The sequence below is a fragment of the Coregonus lavaretus genome, assembly GCF_964263955.1.
Source record: "Coregonus lavaretus genome assembly, contig: HAP1_SCAFFOLD_2097, whole genome shotgun sequence".
NCBI classification, from domain to species: domain Eukaryota; kingdom Metazoa; phylum Chordata; class Actinopteri; order Salmoniformes; family Salmonidae; genus Coregonus; species Coregonus lavaretus.
Window position 1 is genome coordinate 59,860 of NW_028158511.1, and position 13,520 is coordinate 73,379.

The 13,520-nt window shown below is 42.7% G+C and overlaps 1 protein-coding gene across 1 annotated transcript in view; it reads right to left on the minus strand.

Annotated features, from left to right (window-relative positions):
- Positions 1-13,446, minus strand: part of LOC311123882 (lysine-specific demethylase 6A-like) — a 38,209-nt gene extending 24,763 nt beyond the window's left edge. Inside the window, exons 1-3 of the mRNA XM_084198102.1 lie at positions 13,166-13,446; positions 12,964-13,027; positions 69-177 (exon numbers count right to left, since the gene is read on the minus strand). Coding sequence (XP_084054228.1) covers positions 69-177; positions 12,964-13,027; positions 13,166-13,341 — 349 coding nt within the window. The 5' untranslated portion in view covers positions 13,342-13,446. The remainder of the gene's footprint in view (positions 1-68; positions 178-12,963; positions 13,028-13,165) is intronic.
- Positions 13,447-13,520: the final 74 nt, after the last annotated feature.

The window sequence follows — 13,520 nt, forward strand, 5'->3', positions numbered from 1 at the left end:
GAGGAGAGAGCGAGAGAGAGGGGGGAGAGCGAGAGAGAGGGGGGAGAGAAAGAGGTGCGTCATCTCACCTTTAGCGTACTCCTCCAGTAGGAGGTTGAAGTGGCCTAGCTGGCAGAATAACTCTGGCTCCACTTTTCCTTCAGCCTTCAAGATGAGAGAAGCGTAGCAACGAACAGCCTGGGGACAAATACAGCAAGAAGAAACTCAGCATGAACTCAGACAGCAGTCTCTTTTACCAGGAAGTCTCACATGGGAACTGTCCCAAATGGCCCCCTATCCCTACAGTGCACTAATTTTGACCAGAGCCCCATATGTCCTGGTCAAAAGTGGTGCACTATATAGGGGATAGGGTGCCACTTTCTTTTTAAATCACATATCAATGTATGATTGGGAGCGATGGTATGGATTTAGGTCCATGTTTTTATATTGCCTTCTTCCACTGGAAAAGAAAACACAGCGAGATGCTCACATGCACACTCACAGGGATCGCTCTGCCTGAAGCCTAATCACACACACACACCCAACATGCACACACACTTCTGGTGGACTGCTGCTGAACTCTTGGAGGGGTGAACTCAGAGGCCAATAAACTGTGTTTCCCTGCACTCTGAGTAACAGCTCTCTGAGGACATGGCTTCTAAAACGGAGCCCAATCACTGAATATACATCAACAGCAAGAAATAAATGCACCTGAAAACATTCCTTCTGATACAGTTGTCACACACACACACACCTGCAGAAAACACACTTAAGATCACATCAGCCACACCAACACTCACAAGTCGAATGACTCTCGCCCAAGAGATCCGCTCAACTTTTTATCATGTTTAATTCCCTGCTGCCAATTCATGTGTCCTCTACAGTTAGACCCTAGATATCTGGGTGCATCTTGGATCACTCACTCATCAGGCGGGCGGGAAGAGAGAGAAAAAAAGAAGTATGTTTGAACAAGACCGATTCAAAACTCTGTTTGCAGATTGAGCACTTAAAAGAATGTTGATAATGACCAGCCAATGACTAACTCGATGACAGCATTACTTATGTTTCTCCGAAACGTGGGTGTCAGTGTGTGGTTGGGGAGGATGAGGAGAATAGAGGACAAAATGTCCACTTGTCCCTCAACTGGACTAGCAAGTTCAGGTGACTTTGTGCTATGACAGTGAACCAATAACAGTAGTGAGTGACGATATTCATGATTGCCCTTGGCCTACTCAGTAGTCAACGTTCAGGGATAGTGGGCAATACTGAGGTGTGTTAGATCACTCAGAAGGCAAGGCATGGGCTGGGGAAGAACAGAACCTAACGTGGGTATATGCTGTCTGTGTATGGCAACTAACTTCATCACAAAAAGAGTTCCCTCTGTGGGACCTGTCATTTGGTTAGATCCTGTGTGCTATGTTAGATCCTGTGTGCTATGTTAGATCCTGTGTGCTATGTTAGATCCTGTGTGCTATGTGGACCAGACGAGAGACATGCGGTACAACAGACATTTACTCACACGGCAAAACAAAGGGGTATGTACCTGAGCCTAAAATTAACACCCGCCAAATGCGGGTAGATTTTGGCATTGGCGGGTAAGATGTCTATTTCACCAGCCACATTGGCGGGTGGTCAGGGCTCCAAAGTGCAAGCATTTCACTCGCATTTGTAAATAAAAATAGAGTTAGGAGTCAAGTATGAGCATATTTATGTCAAGTAAGTGTTTGTCGTTTTGTTTCATAGCTGGTAGCTAATCACACAAAGCACAACGAATCACACACATCAAAAAGTATCTGCCCCCTTTCTAATGGTCTTTACTTTTGCATATTTTTATACTGAACGTCATCAGATCTTCAACTAAAACCGAATATTAGATAAACGGAACCTGAGTGAACAAACAACTACATACTTATTTCATATTATGCAACACCCAATGCGAAAAAGTAACTGCCCCCTTAAACTCAATAACTGGTTGTGCCACCTTTAGCTGCAATGACTCCAATCAAGCGCTTCCTGTAGTTGATCAGTCTCTCACGTCCCCGTGGATACATTTTGTCCCACTCTTCCACGCAGAACTGCTTTAACGCCATGACATTTGTGAGTTTAAGCATTAACTTCTCATTTCGATTTCAAATGACTGGTCACAGATACCATTTTTAAAAATGTAGGGATGTGGATCAGAAAGCCAGTCAGTATGTGCTGTGACCACCATTTGCCTCACGCAGCGTGCCATATCTCCTTCGCATAGAGTTGACGGATGAACGGCACGACCAAGGCCTCAGGATCTCATCACGGTATCTCTGTGCATTCAAAATGCCTTCGATAAAATGCAATTGTGTTTGTTGTCCGTAGCTTATGCCTGCCCATACCATAACCCCACCGCCACCATGGGGCACTCTGTTCACAACGTTGACATCAGCAAACCACTCGCCCACACGACACCATACTCCAGAGTCTGCCATTTGCCCAGTACAGTTTAAATCAGGATTCATCCATGAATAGCACACTTCTCCAGCGTGCCAGTAGCCATCAAAGGTGAGCGTTTGCCCGCTGAAGTTGGTTACGACTCCAAACTGCAGTCAGGTCCAGACCCTGGTGAGGACGGTGAGCATCCCTGAGACGGTTTCTGACAGTTTGTGCAGAAATTCTTCGGTTGTGCAAACCCACAGTTTCATTAGCTGTCTGGGTGGCTGGTCTCAGACGATCCTGCAGGTCAAGAAGCCGGATGTGGAGGTCTTGGGGTGGCGTGGTTACACGTGGTCTGCGGTTGTGAGGCCGGTTGGACGTACTGCCCAATTCTCTAAAACGACGTTGGAGGCGGCTTATGGTAGAGAAACGAACATTAAATTCTCTGGCAACAGCTCTAGTGGACATTCCTGCAGTCAGCATGCCAATTGCACACATCTGTGGCATTCTGTTGTGTGACATAACTGCACATTTTAGAGTGGCCTTTTATTGTCCCTGGCGCAACTGTAATGATCATGCTGTTTAATCAGCTTGATATGCCACACCTGTCAGGAGGATGAATTATCTTAGCAAAGGAGAAATGCTCACTAACAGGGATGGAAACAAATGTGTGCACAAAATGAGAGAGAAATAAGATTTCTGTGTGTATTTCAGCTCATGAAACATGGGACCAACACTTTACATGTTGCGTTTATATTTTTGTTCAGTGTGTGTGTGTGTGTGTGTGTGTGTGTGTGTGTGTGTGTGTGTGTGTGTGTGTGTATATGTAGCCTGAACCATGAAAAACAACCCCAGACCATTATTCCTCCTCCACCAAACTTTACAGTTGGCATTATGCATTCGAGCAGGTAGCGTTCAGCCGGCATCCGCCAAACCCAGATTCATCCATCGGACTGCCAGATGGTGAAGCGTGATTCATCACTCCAGAGAACACATTTCCACTGCTCCAGAGTCCAATGGCAGCGAGCTTTACACCACTCCAGTCGATGCTTGGCATTGCACATGGTGATCTTATGCTTGTGTGCGGCTGCTCGGCCATAGAAACCCATTTCATGAAGCTCCCAACCATTCTTTTTTTTGCTGATGTTGCTTCCAGAGGCAGTTTGGAACTCCGTAGTGAGTGTAGCAACTGAGGACAGACGATTTGTGAGCTTGTGTGGCCTACCACTTCACGGTGGTTGTTGCTCCTAGACATTTCTACTTCACAATAACAGCACTTACAGTTGACCGGAGCAGCTCTAGCAAGGCAGAAATTTGACGAACTGACTTGCTGGAAAGGTGGCATCCTATGACGGTGCCACGTTGAAAGTCACTGAGCTCTTCAGTAAGGCCATTCTACTGCCAATGTTTGTCTATGGAGATTGCATGGCTGTGTGCTCAATTTTATACACCTGTCAGCAACGGGTGTGGCTGAAATAGCTGAATCCACTAATGTGAAGGGGTGTCCACATACTTTTGTGTATGTCCCACCTAGGAGTGGGCGATATACCGGTTTGATAGTAAAAACCGGTATTGTGCCGCGCCATGATATGGATTTAGCAATATCATGGATACCGCGATTTATTCAGAATTCATAAATTCGAATTTTGCATCAATATTTTTTTGTTCCAAATTTCAACTGAGTGATAGTACTAAGTAGCTACATCTTTTTTTTTTTTTTTTTATCCAACCTTTCTTGGTTCTTACGAATAAAAGAATGTATGTTAATATGTTGACCTATTTTTATGAGCGCACGTCGCATGCACTTGTTGCACGCATGTAGTGCTAGCAACAAAGAAGTGTGCAGGCAGCTGCAGTTAGGAGGCAGGTTAACTATTGGGGGAAAACTTTACAATCCAGGATGAGCGAAAACACAGAAATTGATGTTGCTCAAGAGCAGGAGGATAAATTGGTTAAGAAGAAAGGGGGCACCTCTGTTGTTTGGAACTGGTTTGGCTTTAAAATCTCCGACCCCGACCAAAACACTACCCTATGCAAGTTGTGTCGTCGTGTTGTCTTAGCAAAAGGTGGAAACACGACCAACCTGTTCAATCACTTAAAAAACATACATGTCCGTGAGTATGAACAATGCACCAGAATGCGTGAGACAGTAAGCCCAGGAGCTCGCCCGAAGACAAGCCAGACTCGCACTCAACAATCAATTATATCATCATTTGCTGCCGGTACTTGCTATGAGAAGACGAGCAAAAAATGGATAGACATCACAGCTGCGATTACAAATCACATAGCGAAGGACATGGTACCGATTCAAACTGTGGAGAAAGAGGGGTTCAGAAAGTTGATTCAAACTCTGGACCCAAGATATGAGATCCCGAGCCGCAAATATTTTAGCCAAAAATGCCTGCCACAGCTTTACACAGAATGCTGGGACAGAGTTTACAGTGAGATAAATAACATTCCATTCTTCTCCACTACTGCCGATCTATGGTCAAGTCGTACCACAGAACCTTATATAAGCCTCACAATCCATTACATAGACGGTGACTGGAAACTGAAAAGTAAGTGCCTACAGACGTCTTATTTCCCAGACGACCACACCGGGGAAATAATTGCAGGTGGGCTGAGGGACATACTGTCGTCCTGGGGATTAAAAGAGTCGCGTCAAGTTTGTATGACGACCGACAGCGGATCGAACATGATCAAGGCATTGCAGCTGAACAAGTGGGCAAACCTTGGATGTTTCGGACACAGGCTGCACAATGCTATTGGTAAGTTTCAGGACTGTAGCCTAGGCCTACCCTGTATGATGCTTATTATTAAGAAAAAATACAGCTCACATCAGCCATGTACCGTAGGCTAAATCTAAGCACATCAGATTTGTAAAATGTGTAACAGTTGAATGTAAATGCCGTAAATCCTCAAACAAAGATTAAAAGTTATATTGTATTGTGATTTCTATATAAAAATGCATTATTATTAATTATTATTGTATTGTGATTCGATTATTTTTCACCCTATTATTTTGATTTCTTATTCCCAATTTCCAGAGAGGAGTGTCCAAAACGCTCCCGGGCCACAGGGGTGTGCGATTTCCCGGGCCACAGGGGTTTGCAAAAAGGTGGTTAGCACGTTCTCATACAGCTGGAAAAAGCAGAAGGCCCTGATGACAGCACAGAATGAACTAAGCCTGCCCCTGCACAAGCTCATCACAGAATCTCCGACAAGGTGGGGATCTCGTCTGAAAATGATGGAAAGAGTCCTGGAGCAGGAAAAGGCCATTACACAGGTCCTGGCAGGGGACAAAAAGACACGGCACCTTGTACCTACCTGGCAAGACATCCAGGTCTTGGAATCAGTCACAGCAGCACTGAAGCCACTCCAGGACTTTACAGATGCCCTGTCAGGAGAAGCGTATGTGAGCGTGTCCTATTTGAAGCCTGTCATCAATCTGTTAAATGCAGAGGTTCTAAATCTGAGCAAGGACGATACAGAACTGACCAAAGAGATCAAGATCAAGGTTCTTGATTACTTGAATAACAAGTACACTGACCCTGCAACAGATGAGCTGCTCTCCATGGCTACCTTTCTAGATCCAAGGTTCAAGACCAGGTACATGTCCGCTGAGAAACTGGAGGACATTAAGGTATTTATTCATTTGTTCTTGTTTTATTGCTTCAAATGTAAAGCACTTTGGGCTGCATTTTATGTATGAAAGGTGCTATACAAATAAAGTTTAATTATTTTCATTTTTTAAGGTGAGAGCTGCCTCAGAGACCGAAGCCCTCCTGGTGGAGAACACAGCCCTGGGAAAATCGTCTCTTGCAGAGGATCACACTGACAGGGAGAAAGAAGCTTCCACTGCTCATCAATCAGGCAAGAAGCCCAAGAAGAGCCTTGGGAGCTTCTTTAAGCAGACCAGCAGTGCACCTGCCTCATGTTCAGAGAGGCAGATCATTGAGCAAGAGCTGAATAGCTACATTCTGGCAACGGCAGCAGACAGCGAGTCTGATCCTTTGGAGTGGTGGCGATTTCACGGATCTAATTTTCCACGTGTGAGTTGTCTGGCAAAGAAATACTTATGCATCCCTGCCACAAGTGCCCCCTCTGAGAGGGCATTCAGCACTGGGGGCAATGTGGTGACATGTCACAGGGCAGCACTAAAGCCAGAAACAGTCAACATGCTGGTATTCCTGGCACGGAACTTGTGAAGAAAGTTCTAGTGAAGATTTGTTGATATTGTTGATAATTGATGGTTGAGGCTTGAAAGGTTTAGTTTCAAACGGTTAGTTTTTTACATATCTACGGACCGTAGCCAAAACAAACACACGTATTTGAATTTGTAATTACCTTATTTTCTTTATCTCCTGTTATTTTTTATTTAATTTTACTTAATATCTAATTTATATATATATATATATATATAGGCCTACCTACCTCATGTTTACGGAATGCATGTTTGCACAATACAAATAAAAACTTTTCAGGTCCATACGGTCCAATGCCTCACTCTTTCTGGTTATATAAGGTTCAAATACATATTTTTCCTTAACTAATATAATTTAACCAAGAAGGGATATTAAAATGTGATTCATATTTTTTTACGTCATATATCGTGATATCATATCGATATCGTCTGGACAGTGGAAAATATCGTGATATGAATTTTAGCTCATATCGCCCACCCCTAGTCCCACCTCGCACAACACTGGCTAGGTAGCTGTGCGCAATGTGATTGAAGTGCTGAAGATTCATTTTCAGAAGCGCTATGCACAAGCATAAAAGATGGTCTAATTTACTTGAGTCTACTAAAGTGATACTTTGTTTCTTGGCTATTTACATTATTTTGTTCACAAGCTAGGTTGTTTTTCAATGTTTGAATTTGCTTCAACTGCTAGCGAAGACACAGCTACTAGTCAGATTCTCTCTCACAGGCACACCGTCACTGACAACTCGAGTTGCTTGAGTGTCCTTGTTGCAACGGTAACCTCCCAACCTTAAAAGGGCAGCTGAACATGTTGGCCTCATCTGTGATATTTTAGTTTTAAAAATATATATAAAATTGAGCAATATACCACATCACTTATTACTAGTAATACATTGTTTTAGAAACATTACCAACCATGCTCATCTGGGAGTTTTTTTTTAGTAAAAAAAACCTGAGTGGCTGGTAGATTTTTAAATCTACCTTCCACAGTGGCTGGTGGACCAAAAAGTTAGTTTTTTTGCCTGGTCTCTTTGAACAGCCTCAGCATGATTGAGTGGTTGAGGATGCATTTGTGTGTGTGTCGATACCCTTCTTATATCACCATTCAGACTGACTGACTGACTGACGGTTTGTTTATGGTGGAAAGGGGGAGGGGCCCAGAGAAATGACAGACAACACAGCTGAGAGAGGCCAAGCCCAGAATTCAACTAACATCACAGATGAGATCAATCTCATTAAATGTAGCTGCGGCTCAGCCTTTATGAGAATACGCACACCCTGCACAGTAGGCTTAACAAGCATGCGAGTTCATATGACAAAGTAGATGAAAGTTGGCTGTTTACTCCAGTAAAGCGATGATGCCTAACGTGGCACTGGTACACAATGCAGCAGGAACGAACATTGGTGCTTGATAATGAGCTCACAACGCATCTGTGCTTTCCTAACGAGCAACACATCTCATGAAAGTAAAACAAATACAATGATATGGGCCGAAGTAAACAAGTTGCAAATGTGATTTTATACCAATAAACAAACTGCAATTGATTCCATAACATGTTAGTGCTCCACTTCATATCAAACAAAGTCACAGCTGCTGCAAATAAAATACAAATTGATTGAATACCAATTTGTTTGAGTGTGTGAATGTGGAGGGGGATGTTTAATTAATTGATCTAAATCAGTTTATTCCCAAAAAGGGTCAGGATGAGGGTGGCTATAAACATTGATTTTGTGTACTTGGTTGGGGTCAGTAAAACTCCAAAAGAAAGTACCCGCTATTATGCTTCTTCCTTTTAATGTCATCTTCGTGCATTGAAGTTAATATGCAACGCTCATTCAATGGTACAGCTGTGCACACTGCTAATCAAACTATACTGAACAAAAACATAAACACAACATGTAAAGTGTTGGTCTCATGTTTCATGAGCTGAAATAAAAGATCCCAGAAATATTCCATATGCACAAAAAGCTTATTTCTCAAATGTTGTGCACAAATTTAGTTAGTGAGCATTTCTCCTTTGCCAAGATAATCCATCCACCTGACAGGTGTGGCATATCAAGAAGCTGATTAAACAGCATGATCATTACACAGGTGCACCTTGTGCTGGGGACAATAAAAGGCCACTCTAAAATGTGCAGTTTGTCACAACACAATGCCACAGATGTGTGCAATTGGCATGCTGACTGTAGGAATGTCCAACAGAGCTGTTGCCAGAGAATTTAATGTTCATTTCTCTACCATAAGCCGCCTCCAATCTCATTTTAGAGAATTTGGCAGTACGTCCAACCGGCCTCACAACGTGTAACCACACCACCCCAGGACCTCCACATACAGCTTCTTCCCCTGAGGGATCGTCTGAGACCAGCCACCCGGACAGCTGATGAAATTGAGTATTTCTGTCTGAAAGCCCTTTTGTGGGGAAAAACTCATTCTGATTGGCTGTGCCTGGCTCCCCAGTGGGTGGGCCTGGCTCTCAAGTGATTGGTCCTATGCCCTCCCAGCCCCACCCATGGCTGCACACATTTACATTTTAGTCATTTAGCAGACGCTCTTATCCAGAGCGACTTACAGTTAAGTGAGTTATTTTATTATATTTTTTATATTTTCCATACTGGCCCCCCATGGGAAACGAACCCACAACCCTGGCGTTGCAAACGCCATGCTCAACCAACTGAGCTACATCACCTGCCCAGTCATGTGAAATCCATAGATTAGGAACTAACACATTTATTTCAATTGACTGATTTCCTTATATGAACTGTAACTTAGTAAAATCGTTGAAATTGTTGCATTTATATTTTTGTTCAGTATAGTAGGCCCATGGAGATGGAACATTGTGTGGAATAAGAGAACTGGGTTTGAGTTCTACTCATTCTATTTCTATGTTGTTGCCACCTAATCCAGTGGTGGCGATACGGCGACCCAGTTCTGTCAGTAGACTTGAACTCTGTTATCTGGGCGTAGATAGCTGTGCAACAGAGCGACTGTGCACTGTGCCAGACAGGGCAGACACTCAAAACGAATAAAGCTGTAGAAGAGAAAGAGCGGTAAAGCTCCTCACAGCAACAAAAAACTAAAAATCGGGAGACGAGTGATATAGAAATCTGGTCAAACCATTTGAGGAAAAAGGTTCCAGTTTTAAAAAATTAAGTGACACTGTCTAACAAATGTTGAGTTAGTAGCTTCACATAGGCTACTAGTTTTATCATCATTTTACATTTTAGTAATTTAGCAGATGCTCTTATCCAGAGAGACTTACAGTTAGTGAGTGCATACATTTCTTTTTTTTCATACTGGCCCCCCGTGGGAAACGAACCCACAACCCTACACGGGAGCTACACGGGACTATCATAATGTCCAAACTTATTCCTGGTGGTCAATGCGCCATTAAACAGCTGATGGAGGTTGGCTACATCAACATACACATTTTAAAAAGCAGCAAAAATGATTGCGAAAGCAGGTGCAATGCAGGAGAAACACATAGGGGTCATTCATTTAGTGCATGGAAAATATGTTTGATTCATGTCAAGATTTAAATTGACCACATCCCTAGGAGTGCATCACGTGATGGCTGAGGTGAATACCAGGGTGTAGGGTAGCTAGTAAGGTTACATGGGGCCGCATTCCCCACAGAGCAAGGGACTGGTTTTAGTATGTGTCGTCCCGCTAGCATCTGCCCCCACATCTCAGAGTAGGGAAATAAGAAGTACCTTTAACCTATACAATATGAATCTAGGCAACCTTTAAAGTGAGAGCTAAAAAAGCAAAAAAAAAGGACATGACATTTTAAAATGAACTGTATCCCGGATATGAAGAGACAAAGGGGTCATTCCTCCATTGGCCCCCTGCATCACTTGAGAGAATAAATGCAAACAGAATGCATGGGTATAAAGTCCCAGCTAAATGCTGAGAAAGGGCAGTCTTTCCCTGTATTCATTTTCTATTTTAAATGTTTGTTTTTTAAATAAATAAAAAATACATAAAAGAATTATCGGGATGCTAAACATTTTCAGTGTCAACTTAAACGAGTAAACACAGATATAAAGTATGTAGGAAAAAATATATATATACACACACATATAGTACCAGTCAAAAGTTTGGACACACCTACTCATGAGTTTTGACTGGTACTGTGTGTGTATATATATATATATATATATATATATATATATATATATATATATATATATTTATTTATTTATAAGATCACCATTGATAACTAACAATCACCAAAATAAAAACTAGACAGTCAGGAGAATCAAATTCTAAACATGTCATGGCATTTTGGTCCCCATTGATTTTTTTTTTTTTAGTCACTCAAATAGCGTAAGAACACAGGATAAGCAATGACAAAATGTGTAGAATTGCAGGAAATTAGCTTTAAAACTGCATTTCTCTCAGCCATATGGGAAAACGTGTAGAATTGCAGGAAATTAACTTTAAAATATCAACATTGTCTCTGCTGCCAAGAGGGCCTCTAAAATATCAGTCAGCAAAAGCGCCATTGGCCACTACCATGCCAACTTTTCTGAAAAAAATCCTAGGGGAAACATTGCAGGGAGAATGACTGAATTGGTGAGGGTTTGAACTGAGGCTGGGATAGTGGTGTGGCCAGTTTGCCATCATCTTTCCAGTGATTTGTGGGTTTGATTCCCATGAGGGGCCAGTATTAAAAATGTATGCACTCACTAACTGTAAGTCGCTCTGGATAAGAGCGTCTGCTAAATGACTAAAATGTAAAAATTTGAATTTGCAGTAGATTATCCTTTTTTGTTTACGTAGCTAGTAACCCAGCATGCTAGCTCGCTGGCAAGCCTACTTTCTAAGCACCCTGGGAAGCCAATAATTTATTTACTGTGGCAACATAGCTTCTATCCCCATACTTCGTCCATTGTAAACACCAACTGTGAACATTACAAATTCAATACAATGCGCAAAAATTAAGAAATGTCTGCAACTTTGCCCTTTGTTCACTGTGCTAGCTACAGGTTGATGATGCTGTGATGCAAAACGTAGCTACGAAGGGACACATCCACAGACGGTCAATGAAAACTGTCAACAAACCAACATAAGCCACACTGCGTGGAACACGGCGAAAGGGGTCAATCAAAACCTGCAAACGAATTGCATGTAATTTCGTTAGATATAGGTTTTTATTGAGTTCCCCACATAGCTAGATTTCGGTGTCACTCCTCCCTGTCCCGCCATCTTGGACCGGCCCAAGCAGCCATTACTAGCTAGCTATCCAAACAGCTAACGCGTTTAGCTAGTTAGCAGCCATTGGAACAGCCCGTATCGAGCCCATCACAAGTTTATAATGTTTTCACAATCAACACCAACTCAGGGGCACGAGAACAGCTCAAATGCATGCATACATGTTGCACGAGCCAGATACACAGTGCAGCAAGCAAAAATACTTTCCTGACATAATGGGAAGTCTACTCTGTGATAAAACGTTAAATCGCCATTAAAACAACGTAGCTTTCCTAACGTTAGCTAGTTCTCTGACCAATTAAGGTTACTTTATCATACTCGGTAGCTTTGGCTAGCTGACTATCTAACGTTAACTTATGTTTATATCACAGTGATGATTTTAGCTGTAAAAAAAACACTGGCTAATGCCAAATCATTCAATGATATATGTGCCTGACCACTGAATCTCTAGCTAGCTAACATTCAGAATGAGCTAGCCAACTCCAGAGTCCAACAACGCACGTTTCACAAGCTAGTTAACGTTAGCAAATTAGCAGGGGAATTGCTAGCTAGATAGCCCTTTGCTAGCAGGCTAAATTAAAGGGTTGCATGTGATGGTTCTTCTTATCAATATAAATGACTAGCGACTAGTTCACAAGTATGTACTTCAAATGTTATATTACACAGCCAGCTGGCTAACGTTAATTAGCTAGCTTCTTCAACTACCAGGCTTGTTAGCCATTTCTACTGCACCCCAATACAAACCAACTTGGCAGAAACATTTGATATGGCAAGCCTTTTTGTGACTATCAAATAGCTAAGTTGGTCAACTTGACGAGTTAGATAAATGCAAGGCCACCCTAATAACACAACGAACATAGCCAATTGGGTTACTAAAATGTGTTTATGCAATGGAAAAGCCGTTCATTTTCACTATTGGATTAGCTAGCGAAGGAGAGAAGTAGGAAAGGAACGCTGCGTAGCCGCAGGGTCGCTCTGCGCACATCGTGTGATGGGTGTATGGTTAACCAGAGTCCGTGCTCTCACCTGAGAGTGGACTGGCTATGTTTGTTAGGATAACATAGTTACATGTATTACTCTGTGGGTAAGAATGTAGAAGGTGCAAGTGTTGTGGTTCAACGACCGGCTGGTCCTGTGTGTTTGCAACTTAGCGAGCTACCTTCAACAGTAAGGCCTTCGTTCTGGCGCCATCTTCATGAAGCCTCTGAAATCCAAACAGTGAGCTGCAAGCAAGAAGACAACACAGGCGGTTCAGTATCACTTTCACTGCCGTGCAAATGGATTTAACGTATAAAAACGGTAAACGCGTGTACAGAATATTAAGAATACACTAGAGGTGTGTGCAGGGCTTTGACTCCGACCTGTCAATTCCGACCAAGCTGTCCCTCTCTTGGGCTGTCAGCGTCGGAAAGTCCTCCTCGGTTTCACTGGCTTTTCCCGCCGCCATTTTCTTTTCCTCATCACCACCAGAAGCCGAGCCGAGACTCCGAGCAGCAGCGCAGGCAGCAACAGCGAGCGAGACTCCGCACGATTGCATGGAATCGCGACGAGAGGGCGAACGAGATACTCCACCAAATCAAAGAGGGAAAACAAAAAATTGATTAGATAGAATAAACTTTTCTCCAGGATCAAAAACGCAATTCAAAATGGTAAATCCTTTAAGGAAAACAAGTACCCCTCCAAAAAGTCTTCGCGTCACATTTTTAGGCACGGTTT